Source organism: Protobothrops mucrosquamatus, unplaced genomic scaffold (genome assembly GCF_001527695.2).
Source record: "Protobothrops mucrosquamatus isolate PMUCROS unplaced genomic scaffold, P.Mucros_1.0 scaffold550, whole genome shotgun sequence".
Lineage (NCBI taxonomy): Eukaryota > Metazoa > Chordata > Lepidosauria > Squamata > Viperidae > Protobothrops > Protobothrops mucrosquamatus.
The window spans coordinates 526,820-544,327 of record NW_015386854.1 but is presented as its reverse complement, the minus strand read 5'-3'; the positions used below and the strand labels follow the sequence as shown (position 1 = coordinate 544,327).

At 35.3% G+C, this 17,508-nt stretch overlaps 2 protein-coding genes across 2 annotated transcripts; both read right to left on the bottom strand.

Annotated features, from left to right (window-relative positions):
• Positions 1-6,007: 6,007 nt before the first annotated feature.
• On the bottom strand, positions 6,008-6,925 carry LOC107288468 (olfactory receptor 14A16-like). The gene has a single exon (XM_015817090.1). The coding sequence runs from the start codon at positions 6,923-6,925 to the stop codon at positions 6,008-6,010; it is 918 nt and encodes a 305-aa protein (XP_015672576.1).
• Positions 6,926-16,272: 9,347 nt separating this feature from the next.
• Positions 16,273-17,190, bottom strand: LOC107288467 (olfactory receptor 14A16-like). Its single transcript, XM_015817089.1, has one exon. It carries the CDS (start codon positions 17,188-17,190, stop codon positions 16,273-16,275), a length of 918 nt encoding a protein of 305 aa, XP_015672575.1.
• Positions 17,191-17,508: the final 318 nt, after the last annotated feature.

Here is a 17,508-nt window from a genome sequence, read left to right as displayed (position 1 = left end):
CGAAATGCGACGTGTGAACTTCTCCCATTTCCTGGCAGTGAGCAATACTGCTCTGCTATAGTTATTTCTAACAACATTAAAACTAAAACTGTGACTCCTGGGTATGATCATCTTCAAAAAACAAGCTGCGAGCACCAGGAGTATATCAAACTAAAAAAGTTTAATAACACAAAACATATACACACCAAGCTTTCGTCGGACTCCTTCCGACATCGTCAGGGTTACGTGCCAGTCCATGGGAGAGTCCCTTTATAAGCCACCCATCGTCTGCGCCTGGCTCCTGGACTTCGTCACTGGTCCCAGCCGATTGGGCTGTGCCTTAATTGCAGCTTTCACACCGGTGGCTAATCTTCTCCTGCCTCCCCTGCCTACATGTGTGGCGTTGTTAACTACTTCTGCCTGTGGCCTTGGGCCCGGCGCGCTCCCTCCCCCCTTTTTTTGATCGTGCAAACTCTCCGTATCCTCCAATTCCTCCCCCTTCCCATCCTCCTTTCTTCACTGCGTTGACGGCTCCACTACCCCCTGCTCCCTACCCCCCTACCACTCTTGTCCATCCTCTTCGTTTGCAGTCCGGTTTTTACCCTCCATTCCATGGGGTCCCTTTGCTACCCTCCTCACCCCTCCCTTCACTTCCATCCTCCTCTCTTCCACCTTCACTCAGCCCCCATTCCTCATGCTGCTACCCCGCCCTTCCTCCGTTCCTTCCTTCCCCCATCTCTATTGCCTGTCATGCTGGCCCCGCTGTCCCCCCCAACCTCCACCACGGCATACCCCCTACCCTCCTCTTCTTCTCTCCGCCCCTCTTTTACAAGCCAGCTGTTGCCCCTTGCTCAATGGGGCTGCCTCCCCTCTCTCTTATGCCCTCGCCTAACCTCCATCCTCCCCTCTTCCACATTCACACATCCCTCACTCCTGTCAACCCCGTCTTGTACCTCTTCCACTCCTTTCCTCCACCCATCTCCGGTGCTCACAACCTCCAAGCCAGCCCAGGCACTCCCGTCACTCTCATCCCTCCCTCCACCGGCCTCTCTTCTACTCCTGGGGCGATGGGATCGCCACTCCAACCCCCTCATTTCTCTCTCTTCCACCCGATCTTCCCCGTGGCCGCCAGTCCAACTGCGCACCCCCATCGCTGCAAACCAATCCTTCCCACCATTGTCCATTCCTTCCCTCCCCTCCTCTCTGTTGCTTATACTCTCCATGCTAACCCTGCCATCCCCCCATCCTCTGCCACGACGTACTCTCTATCCTCTTCCTCTCCTCTCCACCCCTCCTTTACACGCAAGTTGTCATCTCTTACTTCTTGGGGCCATCTCCCCTCTTTCCTGTACCTTCGCCTGACCTCCGTCCTCTCCTCTTCCACATCCACACACCCCTCGCTCCTGAAGCTTCCATCTCATATCCTTTCCATTCCTTTCCTCCCCCCATCTCCGATGCTCGCCACCTCTGCACCAGCCCAGGCGCCCATGCCACTCTCGTCCCTCTTTCCACAAGCCTCTCCTCCATTCCTAAACTGAACCACAAGCTTCCCTTCCATTCCTTCCACATCCACACACCCCTCGCTCCTGTCAACCCCATCTCGTACCTCTTCCACTTCTTTCCTGCCCCCATCTCCGGTGTTCACCTTCACTCGGCCCCCATTCCTTCCCCCCCTCCTCTCTTTTGCCTGTAATCCATGCTAGCCCTGCCATCCCCCCCATCCTCTACCTCGACGTACTCTCTATCCTCTTCTTCTCCTCTCCGCCCCTCCTTCGCATGCCAGTTGTCGTCTCTTACTCCATGGGGCCGTCTCCCCTCTTTCTTGTACCCTCGCCTGACCTCCGTCCTCCCCTCTTCCACATTTGCACACCCCTCGCATCTGTAAGGGAATGGGGATATAGTCCCCCTCTCTTCACTTCTGGAGGTTTTCATTCTTTGGGGATCTTTTCAAGGATTTAGATAGTAGATAGAAGAAAGAAGAGCAGAACTCTCACCAATTCCAAGCACGCTGTTCACCGATGTTTAGGTTGATGCTCTTGGACTTTGGCTGCAAGCAGCTTGGGCTAGATGCTGATCTCACGCTAGCCTTTCTCCGGTCAGGTGCAGAGGATTTTCCCCAGATGAAATGAATTGATTGCCATCACTTCATGACCAATGGTGTGCCCCTTCTTCATAGTCACCTCTCCGGGGAAACTTTGGACTCATCTACCATCCCCCAAACATGAAGAAACTAGCTGTGGGGAGTGGAGGTCCGCTCTCGCATGGCCATGCACTGTGTGCTACTTATAAATAGGAACAGCTAAAACATGATTCATATTCCATACAAGTAATAAAACTGGACAAAGAGTAAAATAAATAAGTGATTTTTTTAAACAATATTATACTTGTCTATTTATTTACTGTGGGATATGATCCAGATGATAAATAATATATTAGTATAAGAATAATAAACAACTAGGAGCAAAAGACTCAGTCTACTGTTTTTGTTGCCAGTTACCTGTGCAAAGTTATGTCCTACATACTTCTTATCTCCATTACATCCAAATAATCTGCAATATAGGGAAGCTGATCTATATGTTAAACTAGAATATAATTGAGAAAGAGACGTTTATAGGAGGATCCCTCATCCTTTCACAAGGAAATTATATTGAAAAAATATTTGTCAGACTGAAGACAATCAAATTAGGTTAGGATTTATTATTTATTTGTTTGCTTGCTTTGTTTGTTTGTTTATTTAATTGTTAATTTCTACATGGCTGCTTGAATGTTCTTGTTCTTGTTTCTAGGCACTCTGCCAATTTCTGAGTCCTTATTGTTAGTGTTCTATTCTCTGAGTCTCCACTAGATGTCAGCAGTTATTTCTTTTTTCAGTTTTTCTTTCAATCAAAAAGTTATATATTTTTATAAATCCATCAAAATAAATTAGGGTATAATCTTGACAGTTTTTTAGTTCCTACATTTGTCCAGGCTGAAGTCTTTTAAATCAAATTTTAATATATTTCTTCCCTCCTTTAATATTAATTCGCCACTTCCATCTGTAAGGGAATGGGGATATAATCCCCTCACTTCACTTCTGGAAGTTTTCTTGCTTTGGGGATCTTTTCAAAGTTTTAGATAGTAGATAGAAGAAAGAAGAGCAGAACTCTCACCAATTCCAAGCACGCTGTTCACCGATGTTTAGGTTCATGCTCTGGGACTTCAGCTGCAAGCAGCTTGGGCTAGATGCTGATCTTTCTCCTGACGGGTTTGGAGGGCTTTCCCCAGATCAAACAAAGCAATTTACATCACTTCATGACCAACAGGGAGCCCCTCCTTCACAGTCACCTCTCCAGGGCAACATCGGACCCATCTACGGTCCCCCAAGCAGGAAGAAACAAGCAGGAGTGGAAGTCCGCTCTGGCACGGTCATGCACTGCATGCTACTTATAAATAGGAAGAGCTAAAACATGATTCATATTCCATACAAGTAATAAAACTAGACAAAGAGAAAAATAAATGTGAATTTTTTAACAATATTATACTTGTCTATTTATTTACTGAGGGATATGATCCAAATGATAAATAATATATTAGTATAAGAATAATAAACAACTAGGAGCAAAAGACTCAGTCATGTGTTGTGTTGCCAATTATTTGTGCATAGTTATGTCCTACATACTTCTCATCTCCCCTCCATTACATCCAAATACTCTGCAATATAGGGAAGCTGACCTATATGCTAGACTAGAATATAATTGAGAAAGAGACATTTATAGGAGGATCCCTCATCCTTTCACAAGGAAATTCTATTGAAAAATATTTGTCAGATTGAAGACAATTAAATTAGGTTAGGATTTATTATTCATTTGTTTGCTTGCTTTGCTTGTTTGTTCATTTTCAATGTTAATTTCTACACAGCTGCTTGAATGTTCTTGTTCGGGAGGCTATAAATGATGGGATTCATAACAGGAGGCACAACTGTATATAAAACAGCAGAAAGCATGTCTATAATGGGAGAATAAAGAGATTTTGGCCTCATGAATGAAAACAAACATGTAGCGATGAATAAAGAAAAAACTGCCAAGTGTGGAATACAAGTTGAAAATTCTTTGCATCTGCCTTCAATTGATTGAATCTTCATCAAGGCAGAAATAATGTAGACATAAGAAGCAAAAATCAATCCAGAACAAAATGAAGACACAATAAATCCAAATATCCAAATCACAATCTGATTTACTTTTGTATCTGTATTTGTATTTGTATTTGTATCTGTATAAGAAATCTTTTGTAACTGAGGAATGTCACAGAAAAATTGCCCAATTGTGTTTGTCCACAGAAGCTTAGTTGAAAAATGATGACTGTTTGTAAAGATGCATATAGCAGGGAGCTGACCCAGGAGGTAACTGCCACTTGATCGCATGGCAAATAGCTATGTAATGGTCATAAGCCATAATGGTTAGCAAGGAAACCTCAGAACATGTAAAACTAACAATTAAAAAAAAATTGAGCTACACACCCAGGAATGGTAATTATTATTTTATCTGTCAGTGAAATTGTCATGGATTTGGGGACTGTGGTTGTGATTAAACAAATATCAGTTAGGGAGAGGTTAGCCAGAAAGAAATGCATAGACATGTGCAGGTGGTAAGTCAGGAACACAACAAACATTATAAATAAATTCCCAGTTAAGGCTAAAAGTAAATGAAAGAAAAATGACAAAATGCTACCATTGAACATCATGATCATCAGATAACACCATCAGAAGGAATTCTCCCACAGAACATTGATTGCATGTTCTAGTTCTTTCAATAATTCTGGACCAAAAGATTATGAAAAAAGTACAGGGGAAAAATGAGTTTTCAGTACAGATCACTATTATCAATTTCTTGTCAGAATATGGTTAAAAATCATTGTAAAAATGATTTATTTCAAAAGTTCAATGAATACATCAAACATGTTTATTCATTTCATATAAATGGACATTTTCTTCCCGTAATATAAGTAATAGTAATTTGAAATTTTGCAGAAATTCTCAGTTTGTCATTAAGAATTCCAAGGTAAATAAAATATATTACACAATATCAAGATGTTAGATGGAAAGTAGTAATAGGTTGAGTTGAAATGGTGGAAACTTATGCATAAGATTTGAAGTGGTCCATTCTTCAAAATTATGTTAAAATGTTTAAAATAAAATCTCAGTATGTTGATAGAAAGCAATAATACCTTGATGGAAGTAAAGAGTAAAATCTGTATACAGCATTTAAAATAATCTGCTTCTTGAAACATCATTAAAATATTTTAAAATGTATTATTTTATATCAGTTTTACTATACTAAGTTGGGAAAATATATGAATAATTAGGATTATTAAGCAACTGAAGGATAAATGTCAAAATGTATAATTTGAATTTGCTTAATAATAAGGAATCCCATCAGATAGATGAAATGTTTGCTTATTATGCAACATTGTAGACAAAAACTGATTGATGAAGATTATAAAACTTAGCAACAGAAGAAAATGTATAGAGGTATTTTACTATGTATCATTATTAATACCTATTTAGTACTTATATGAAATTAAAATTAAATATAAATTCAACGGTCAACCATAATTCATAAGTTATGAATCATATTATTCAGAACAAAGTAATGCATGTTAAATTTGATAAAGTAAGATTAATAATAATTCTGCTCAATATCTCTCTATCTAAAATTGTAGACAAAGCCAAATCTTTGATAGTTACAAGGCATCCAAAAGTCTTAATTTCTTGATAAACTCTACATTTTCATCACTGAATCCAGTATGATCCAACACATTTAAGCCCAATGCCTCTTCCTAAAAGTACATTAAATCAATCTTTTAGAATTAAGACAATTCTATATAATATATCTAATTGATTCTTCTCTCATTTTGATAGTATTAGCATTTCTAAATATTTGGAAGATGCATGATTGCTCCAATGTGAAGATTTTGTATTGCACAGTTCTATCCTATTCAAATAATGCTTATAAATAAAGACAAAAGACCTATCTAGATAAAACTTGTACTCCTAGGTTTTTAGCATTCTCCACATAGCCTTTTGGATGTCCTTGTTCCTGAAGCTATAAATGAGGGGATTGAGGAGTGGGGGGAAAACTGTGTAGAGAACAGCAGAAAGCAAATCCCAAGTATGGGAGGATAGACTTTGGGGCCTCATATAGGCAAAGAGAGCAGAGATCAAAAATAAAGAAAAGACAATCAGATGGGGAGCACATGTGGAGAAAGCTTTATATCTGCCTTGAACTGAAGGGACTTTTAGAACAACAGAGAAGATGTAGCCATAGGAAATAAAAATGAACCCACTACAAAAGGTGTCTGTAATAAGTGCTAGAACGAAAATCAGAATCTGATTAATTCTTGTATCAGTACAAGAAATATTTTGTAGATGAGGAACATCACAAAAAAACTGCTCAATTATATTGGATTTGCAGAAATTTAACCTGAAAGTGAGAGTGGTGTGCAATAAAGCATGGAACAAACTGCTTATCCAGGAAGCAGCTGCCATTTGTAAACAGGCATTCCAGTTCATCATTAGCGTATATTGCAGAGGGTGACAGATGGCCACATAGCGGTCATAAGCCATGACAGTCAGCAAGGCAAGCTCAGTACCTGCACAGGTGAAAACTGAAAAGATCTGAGCAGCACATCCGACATAAGAGATCTCTCTGTTATTTGTCAAAGAAGTAGCCATGGCTTTAGGGATTGTGGTTGAGATGAAGCAAACATCAGAGTATGACAAATGTACCAAAAAGAAATACATTGGAGCATGAAGGTGCTGGTTTAGGATCACAGCAACACCAAGAAGGAAATTTCCAATTAAGGCTGTTAAGTAAATGACAAGGAACATTGAAAAATACAGAATTTGCATATCATGATCATCAGAAAATCCCATCAGAAGGAATTCTGTCACAGTGGATTGATTGGCCATTTCTTTTCTCTGACTCCTTCTAGACAGAAAGAGAATATCATAGGAAATTGGTACAGGAAGTAAATATGGATATAGAATTATTCATTATAACAATTGTATATGTATAGTATAGTATTAAATTATAATTATCCCATTGTTTGATCAATATTCAAATGCCAGAGCTATGCATTCTTAAAATGTAAAAGGGCACATTATACTTTCACACATACCACATTTTAGTTCTTTCTATGTTATATATGACAATGTATATGTTCATATACATATGTATACTAAATCCTTCTATAATAAGGGATTACATTGACAAAAATGGCATTTTATAGAAAGAAACCATAATGATGCTGGAAACAAAAGAAATTAAAAATTTTGAAAGTCTTGATGTGTTATAGTTTGTTTCTAAGAAGGAATTTGTATTTGCTACTGGTGAGCAAAATATATACATTAAAATATACATAATACATACTTTTTTCTGTTTCTATTTCCTTCATCTGAATGAATAATATTAGTTCTTGTGGTGATTAAAAAACTGCAAACAAGATAGAAAATAAATATATATGTGTGCTTTAGGGAGCAATATTTTTCTCTTAGTATATACAGCTTTCTTCATAAAAATAAGGAATTAAATGTTTTAATTAAGCAAAATTCAACTGTAATAGGCAAGATTTCTAGCTCCACTTGTGGGGAGGAGCCACATTAACTTCATATTTTTAATATTATATAATTTATTTGTTTATTTAATTTATATCTCAGCTTTATTACTTTATAAAAAACTCAAGACAGTAAGCTGTAACCCTAACCCTCCTTCATTTTTTCCCTCTAACAACAGCCCTTTTTCAACAGGGAAAAAATTACAGCTACATTTGGGTGGAGGAGAGAGATTAAACTATGGTACATTTTTTACATCAGTTGAATTGAGCCCAGTGGGGCAAAGATCAATAGAAGAGATGATGCAGCGAGAAAGAGCAAGTTCATTTAAGGACTTGCAATTGATGTTACAGTCTATGCAGGAAGTAATGTTAAGAAATCACGAAGACTTGAAAAAAGAAATAGGAGAAGTAAGGAGTGACACTGGAGAACTTAAAGAAAAGATGGGGGTGATGGATGGGAAACTCAAATGCTTTCAACAACAAATTCTAAAGAATGAACAGAAATTACTAGAGATGGAAGAAAGAATGAATAAGGAGGAGAAAAGGGTAGATGAAATGAATGAAAAACTTATACAAGCCAATAAAGAATTAGAGAAAACAGTCATTTCGCTCGAAACAGAGAAAGCAGACCACTACTTACACTTTCAAAATGTGAGAGAAGAGAAAGGGGAAGACCTCCCAGAAATGATGACAAATTTGCTAGTGAAAGCCCTAGGAAGTGGGAGGGAAGAAATGGTGAACGACATGGATGAAATATATAGGATCCATACTAATTATGTGAGAAGACACAATCTGCCCAAAGAAGTTCACATTAGATTCGCTAGAAAATCGATTAGAGATGAAATTTTACACAGAACCAAAGACAATCTGATAGAATTTAGAGGAAAACAACTAGTTGTTCTTAAACAAATCCCTAAAAGGGTAAGAGATTTAAGAAGGCCATATCAACACATAACATCTAAACTAACAAGACAAAACATTAACTTCAGGTGGTTGACGCCGGAAGGAATCATGGTGACATGGCAAGAAAAAAGATACAGGTTATACACAATAGATAAGGCAGAAGAGTTTTTCAGGCAATATTTTGGTAGTGAAGAAGAGTTAGAAATAAGAGAATTGAGAGGAGAAGGTGCCACAGGAGAACAGGTTATAGAAACAAGGGAATTACAAAGTAAAGAAAAGGAAAATGGGAGAGGGGGAAAAGTGGATAATGAAAATGGCAATGAGGGTAGATTTAAAGAATTTAAAGAGATCAGACCAACAAGGACGACAAGATCAAAATATAAGCAGTGATATGGAAGAAATAGCGATTTTATCCTTAAATGTCAATGGTTTAATCTCCCCCGCAAAGAGGAATAAAATTCTCAATAAGCTTAGTAAAATGCATCTGGATATAATAATTGGAATGTATGCCCCAAATGAAAGACAAAAACAATTCTATAAAAAATTGCATAAGGCTATTGGAGAAATTGAAAATGAGAACATTTGCTTAATGGGTGATTTTAATGCAATAGTGGATAGAGAGTTAGATTATAAAAGTGGTATAACAAGGGAAGGAATTAGAAGAATACTACCCAGTACTTTTTTTAAAATGGTGGAGGAATTTAACATACAGGATAGCTGGAGGGAGAGAAATTTGAAAACAAGGCAATTTACATACTATTCTGGTTGACATTTATCATGGTCTAGAATCAATATGGCCTGGATATCAAAAGAACTAAACCTGGAAGTAGAGGATGTCACAATAGATACAAATTTATGGGCAGATCATAATGCAGTTATAATCAGATGGAAAGGACAGAAGAAAAGAAGGAGGTGGACCCTAAAAAGAGCAATTTTGAACCAAAAGGAATTTAAATTTAAGATGGAAGAGCAAATGCATATGTTCCTCCAAACAAACAAGAAAGAAGACATGAAAAGCCGAAACATATGGGATACGGCCAAAGCAGTTATGAGAGGAGTTGAAATTGCGTACATGGCTAGTGATAATAATAAAAAAAGACAATGCCAAAAAAGCTTAGAGGAAGAATATAGGAAATTGGAAATACAATTACAAAAAACCCTGCAAAGTCAGGATCTGAAACAACAATTAGATCTAATTAAACACAAACTGAATATTATGGAGAAGGAGGAACTGGCGAAAAAAATAAAAGATGCTAGACAATTTTTTTTTTAACATACGAACAAACCTGGGTGAAACATTATATCCTAAACAAAGATATAATACTCCAAGAAATCACAGAGGCAATTAAAAAGCAAAAAAGCAACAAGAAACCAGGTCCAGATGGACTACCACCTGAAATATATAAGAACTCTCAAGAATTTTTAGGTCCAATTTTACTAGGTATATTCAATGAAGTGTTAAAAAAGCAAAGATTCCAACCTCATGGGAAGAAGCAATCATTACATTAATACCCAAGAAAAATTCTGATTTGACACTTATCCAAAACTATAGGCCCATATCATTACTTAATTCGGACTATAACATTTTTATGGCTATAATGGCAGAAAGATTGAAAAGGTTTCTGGCTGAATTTATCCATCCTGATCAAAATGGTTTTTTGCCTAGGAGGCAGATAACATATAATGTCAGGATTATACTAGACATGTTGGAATACTATGAGACCCACAATGAAAAACATATGGCGCTTGTCTTTGTTGATGTGCAGAAAGCATTCGACAATGTTAAATGGGATTTCATGTTGAATCAGTTAAAATATATGGAATTTGATGAAAAGTTTTTAAATATGTTCAAAGCAATTTATTCGAAACAGGAAGCAAAAGTAGTAATAAATGGAGAAACTACCAAAAGTTTTCAAATACAAAAAGGCACAAGACAAGGTTGCCCATTATCACCATTACTATTTGTCCTGTCTCTAGAAGTCTTGACTAGAATAATTCAGAAAGAAGAACAAATTAAAGGTTTAGAAACCAAAAAGGAAATATTTAAGTTACAGGCCTACGCAGACAATTTGATTTTTATCATGGAAGAGCCCTTGAAGTCTGGTGTAAGGTTGTTGGAAGTATTGGGAGAATACGGAGAATTAGCAGGTTTAAAGATTAATAAAGAAAAAACTAAAATGTTAGTTAAGAATATGATGAAACTACAAGAAACTGAGCTAATTGGGAAATTAAATATTCAGACAACAAAGAAGGTGAGATATTTAGGGATCCAATTGGTGGCAAGATGTGTCACACTCAAAGGAGATAATTATGATAAATTAGTTGACCAAATTAAAACAGATTTAGATAGATGGAAAAACTTGCAGCTCTCCTTTATGGGAAGAGTTGCAATAATAAAGATGAATGTAGTACCTAAATTACTCTTTTTATTTCAATGTACACCAATCAGATTAGGAAAGGAGTTCTTTGAAAATTTAAATAAAATTATATCTAAATTTATTTGGCAAGGGAGAAAATCGAGAATTAAATTTAAACTCTTACAGGACTCTAAGGAAAGAGGTGGATTCGGCCTTCCAGATTGGGAAAAATATTATCAAGCAGCCATGCTCACCTTGGCGAAAGAGTGGATACATTTGAGAAATAGGAGATTATTAGCCTTAGAAGGCCATGACATGCAGATAGGATGGCACACAATTCTTTGGGAAGGAAAGCACAAGGCTCATCAATACTTCCAGAAACATTACATCAGACGAGCACTATTAGATGTATGGGTTAGAATAAAAAAAAAATCAATTATATGGAAATCCCTAATTGGGTATCCACATTGGAGATATTCATACACCCAAATTTTATGAAATTAGGAAAGGTGATCACATACAAAGACATCTTAGACAAAGGAGGAGAATTAAAATCGGAAAAAAAGTTATTAGAAGAAGGGATAGAACTTGAATGGTGGGCGTACCTTCAAATTCAATCGCGATATATAAAGGATAAAAAATGGGGAATAAAACTAGAATATACAGAATTAGATAAAATTTTATTAGGAACGGAGGAAAAGGAGATAAAAATGATATATCAATATTTATTGGAATGGGATATGTTGGAAGAGCAAGTAAAAGACACAATGTTAATTTGGAGTAAAATTTTGGGTTATGGTATTGATTTAGATAACTGGCAAGAATTATGGGAAAGGAATAGGAAGCTCACATTAGCTACTGCATACAAAGAAAACGTATATAAGATGTTTTACAGGTGGCACATTCCCCCTGTGAGATAAGCTAAAATGGACAAAAAGACCTCACCAAAATGTTGGAAATGCAAAGAATTGCTAGGGACCTACTACCATATATGGTGGGAATGTTCAAAAGTACAAAAATTTTGGCATTTGATAAAACAATGGTTAGAAGAGATACTAATGCAGAACATTGAGTTAAAGCCAGAACTCTTTCTGTTGGGTATTACTAAGGATAAATATAATAAAGAATCCCTATACCTATTACTAAACATGCTAACAGCAGCAAGATTCGTTTTTGCACAGAGATGGAAAGATAATGAGACACCCTCAGAAGAAGAGGTAATAAATAAGATTTTATCCTGTGCTGAAATGGATAGGTTGATGTTAGAACTCAAGGATAAGAGTGAAACAGATTATTATGAAATCTGGAATAAATTGTATAATTGGTTGGGGAAAAATAGATGGAAAAACTCTCTGATTCAGCAAAACACATCGATCAAGAAAGATACTGATCAAAGGAAAAATATAAAAATATTAAAGTGAAAATTAAGAATATAGATGATGGGATCTACCAGAGAGAATACTTAAAAATAAAAAGAAACATTTGTTTGAATATGTGGATTATGAATTATAGAAATCAATTTTCAACTATTTTTCTTTACAAATGTAAACCAAGCAAACACACTGTTAACCAACTATTATGTGATTTATGTTTTAAAAACCGATAAAACTTATAATTAAAAAAAGACAGTAAACTGTAACCCTAACCCTCCTTAACTTTTTGCCTCTAACAAAAGCCCTGTTTCAACAGGAAAAAAATTACAGCTACATTTGGGTGGAGGAGACAGATTAAACTATGGTACATTTTTTACTGAAACTTTAATGGAACATAACTGTACAGTTCTCCTGGGTTTTATGCATATGTCTGCATGACATGTGTTTCCTCAATTCAATGAAGCCCATAGTTATGTAATTATCAACTAATTTCATAATAAATAAGTTATTCTGAATAAATAAGTTATGATCCAGTAGATTTGTGTCAAATTAAATAAATATTTGATACTACAATGAAATTATTATTGTAGGTTTACTCAGTCAATTTTGTAAAAAAAAAAGCAAAACAAAGAAAAATGGAAGTACTTTTTGAATATTAGTTTTCTTTTCTAGTTATGAGCGATGATGCATATGATACATTTTTTTATTTTTCCTCTTATTTTTCTTAAATAATCCATATTTAATTCAGTGTACTCCTTTTAGCATCAGACATAATGATAGCAATGTTTGAGAACTACCATATACAGTTCAGATCATATACAGTTTTAAGAACTTCTTTACTTGGACAATATCTCAGATCGTAAAGTTGATTACTAGATCTGTGTAAAGCAACAGTATTATATTACTCTAGATAATACTCATCCGTCCAAAAGGAGATGATCTTCCTGAACAATATTGCACAGTTATTTCATTGCTGAAATCCTGAGCACATAAGAATTGTGGTCTTTACTTAAGTTCTACTTACCATTATTTCTGTTCTGTTTTGAAATGTGCTTGAAAGGTGACAGTAGAAATTCACATGTGCTTTTCTACCATTTTATAGATTCTAAGTTTCTGCTAAGGAGAATTTAAAGAAAGAACAGTTACATCACCCTTAATTTTAACTGTGCTTCAAGAAATCACTCCCTGGAGAAAGATCATAATTTTCATGCTGAATTTGAAGCTCTACATTGCAAAACATAAAAAGGACTGATTATCATCTACTACCTATCTGTCATATATTATCATATTCATGTATCATACTGTTGTAATATGTTTCAATGAAATCTGATACATATTAAAAGCAGATCCAGAATGTTCCTCAGAAGGCTATTTTAGATGTCCTTAGATTAGCAACCACTTCTGAATCCCCTCCCGAAATCTCAGTCCCATGAAAGCTCTATGTCTCATTAGAAATCCTCTAATGAATCTTGTGGCTCTCTGAGGAACAGATTCATGAGATAAATTAGCATATTTATCACTATCTCTCAAAGTTACCTAAACTTATCAGAGATTTTGAGAAAGAACATTTGATCCATGACACAGGTTTAGCGTTCGGAAACAACTGCCAGCCTCCTTAAATCACAGATAATGCATCATCATTATCATCATCATCGTCAGTGTCATCATCATTGTTATTCTTATTGTTATTGTAAATATTTTTATTCCCCATCTCTTACAACTTTGGATATATATTAATATAAATGAATGAAGCTGAATTTAAAATGTCTCCAACTTTATAAGACAGTGGGGAAGTTTATTTGCTGATACTGAAGGGTCACATTTGGAGAAATGGGCAGCATGCAAATTTAATAAATAAATTAAAATATAAATAAATAAATAAATAAATAAAATTACATGTTTTGTGTAAGAATATATAAGAATAATTAATAACAATAATTAATATTGTAGTCTATGTTTTCTGTTTGTCCCTAAAATATCAATAAACAAACAAACAAATAAATAAAGTTGTTCTGCACGCTTTGAAACACATCCTTGTGGAATGCTTCAAATTGGCTCCACAAAGTATATAGTACTTCATAATGTTTAATACTAAAGGAAAAGTAAGATGTAATATTTGCTGTCTTCACAGTTTTCATAAAGCTACTGAAATGAGTAGGTGAGCTTTTTGAAAGGACCAAATTGCACATGTCACCTTTTCAATCTGGAAAAGATAACTATATCAATTCATTCACCTATGTGGATTCCTGATCCATCTTCCCATAGAAATTTTAATTGCTCCTAGCAATTAAAAACTTGGTAAGTAGTTATGAATATGCATTCATATTCATAATGGATAGTTAGGATTGCAGAAAAAATAATTGCAACCAGTCTGCCCTCCATTCAGGACCTCTACATTGCAAGAACCAGAAAGATGGCTGAGAAAATATCTACAGACCCCTCACATCCTGGACACAAACTGTTTCAACTTCTCCCCTCAGGACACCTCTACAGGACATGGTTTGCCAAAACAACTCGACACAGAAATAGCTTTCATGCCATCACTCTGCTAAATACCTATAACCCACAGCACTGTCTTATGTCTAAAGATATTTAGCCATTTACGCATCATCCGTCATAACGAGAATAGGAACAGTAGAAGAGTAAGAGTAAGAGGAACAGTACACAAATAAAAGTAAACAGCCGACAAGTGTTAAGTTTTATAGAAACGTAAGATTCTGTTTTAAAATCTTTGAGTCTACAAAGTAAAGTAAATTACAAATTACTACGAGGAAACCTATGTCTACTCTGTTTTTTTCTTAAAAGATTACAATTAATAAAATAGCACCAGCACTTCATGGGTTTTCAGTAGAATGATATAAAATATAGGTTGATGCACTTTTCCCAAATTTCCACAGTAATATAATGAAAATTTTGACAGTTGTATCTTATTGTCTTCATATAATGAGAAATATATGAAAGTTATATAATATTTGATAATGATAAATTGTTATGCATTTTTTCAAGGTCTCTTCCAGCTCTATTCTGATTAAAATGGATTAAAACAATATTATCTCGGATCAATATACCTAAGGAACAGGATCCCAATCCTTACCAAGAATTAAACTTTTGCTTAATAGGAATGCCTTATAAACATTGATCAATATACCTAAGGAACAGGATCCCAATCCTTACCAGAATTAAACTTTTGCTTAATAGGAATGCCTTATAAACATTGTATTATAGACCACTGCATCGGAATGGAATAAATGTTATTTATACTGGACATGTTACTATATTGGAAATATATACGAATGATGAGATCATGAGTGGAAAGCAAATCATCCTTTAAGATTGAATGGATTTGTTATTGATAGATTTTCCCTGTAAAGAGAGCCAGTGTGTTGTTGTAGTGAAGATGGTGGGCTAGAAATCAAGAGTCTATGACTTCTAGGCCTCCATTAGGGGTGAAAGAAATTACATTAAAAATTATCAAGAAAATACATAGATAGAAGACTAAAAAAAATAATTTTGTAGCATTTTAAAAAGAAAATCTGTCTTTTAAAGTTGATTTATTATGTTACAATTTTTTCCAAAGGACAAATATGAGCAAAAGAGCATCAGTGGAGCAAAGTCACTGTTATCATGGCAATGACTGAAAGCTTTCAAAGATTGCTGAATGGATTCAGCTGGAATTTTTATGATTGTATAAATGTTTGAAATTTACTTTGGGTAGGACATTTAGCTCCTAGAAAAAAAAAGAATAACAATTTGTTTTAGTTTTTTTTAGTTTTTAGGTTTTTTTAATAACCACATAACTGAGTTCTGAAAAATTAGATACTTACAATCTGAGGAAAAAAGAAGAGAGAGTTCTCATTGGACAGAATAAGCACCTCAGTTAAAGTTAGATCAAGATTTCTGTCATTTACAATTTTAACATTTAATAGTTTTTAATTCTCCCCAATACCAAGAATCTATCACAGGATGTAATAGATTTATTACATAACCCAGATAAGTAGCAGATCATAATATTCTGCTAAAGAGAGATTTTGAACAATGAATGCAATTATCCAGATCGGTTTTTTCTGCTGTTACTTCTTAAGCATTTTCCACATGGCCTTTTGGATGTCCTTGTTCCTGAAGCTATAAATGAGGGGATTGAGGAGTGGGGGCAAACATGTATAGAGAACAGCTGAGAGCAAGTCCAAAGTGTGAGAGGAAACACTTTGGGGCCTCATATATGCAAACAAAGCAGAGATCAAAAATAAAGAAAAGACAGTTATGTGGGGAATACATGTGGATAAAGCTTTATATCTGCCTTGAACTGAAGGGACTTTTAGAACAACAGAGAAGATGTAGCCATAGGAAATAAAAATGAGCCCACTACAAAATGTGTCTATAATAAGTGCTAGAATGAAAATCAGAATCTGATTAATTCTTGTATCAGTACAAGAAATATGTTGTAGATGAGGAATATCACAAAAAAACTGCTCAATTATATTGGATTTGCAGAATTTTAATCTGAAAGTGAGAATGGTTTGTAGCAAAGCATCAATCAAGGTACTTATCCAGGAAGCACCTGCCATTTGTAAACAGGCATCCCAATTCATTATTAGTGTATATTGCAGAGGGTGACAGATGGCCACATAGCGGTCATAAGCCATGACAGTGAGCAAGGCAAGCTCAGTACCTACAAAAGTGAAAACTGAGAAGATCTGAGCAACACATCCAACATAGGAGATCTCCCTGTTATTTGTCAAAGAAGAAGCCATGGCTTTAGGGATCGTGGTTGAGATAAAGCAAACATCAGAGAATGACAAATTTACCAAAAAGAAATACATGGGAGCATGAAGGTTCTGGTTCAGGATCACAGCAACACTAAGAAGGAAATTTCCAATTAAGGCTAATAAGTAAATGACAAGGAATATTGCAAAATACAGAATTTGCATGTCATGATCATCAGAAAATCCCATCAGAAGGAATTCCGTCACAGTGGATTGGTTGGCCATTTGTTTCCTCTGACTCCTTCTGGACAGAAAGAGAATATCATAGGAAATTAGTACAGGAAAAGAACAGAGGTACAGATTTAGTAATATTGATATATGCAACCTATTGAATGAATATATTCTTAAAATGCAAAAGCAACTATCACATTTTTTAAAAAAATTATACAATTATTATTATTTTTGCTTTTTTTATATTTTATACAGTATATAACAAGCTTATCAATCCCTCTCTGTCAGAGTGGATTATATTGACCAAAGTGGCATTTAATAGAAAGAGAACATTTTAATGGTAAAAATAAAATAAATAGAAGTGATGAAAAA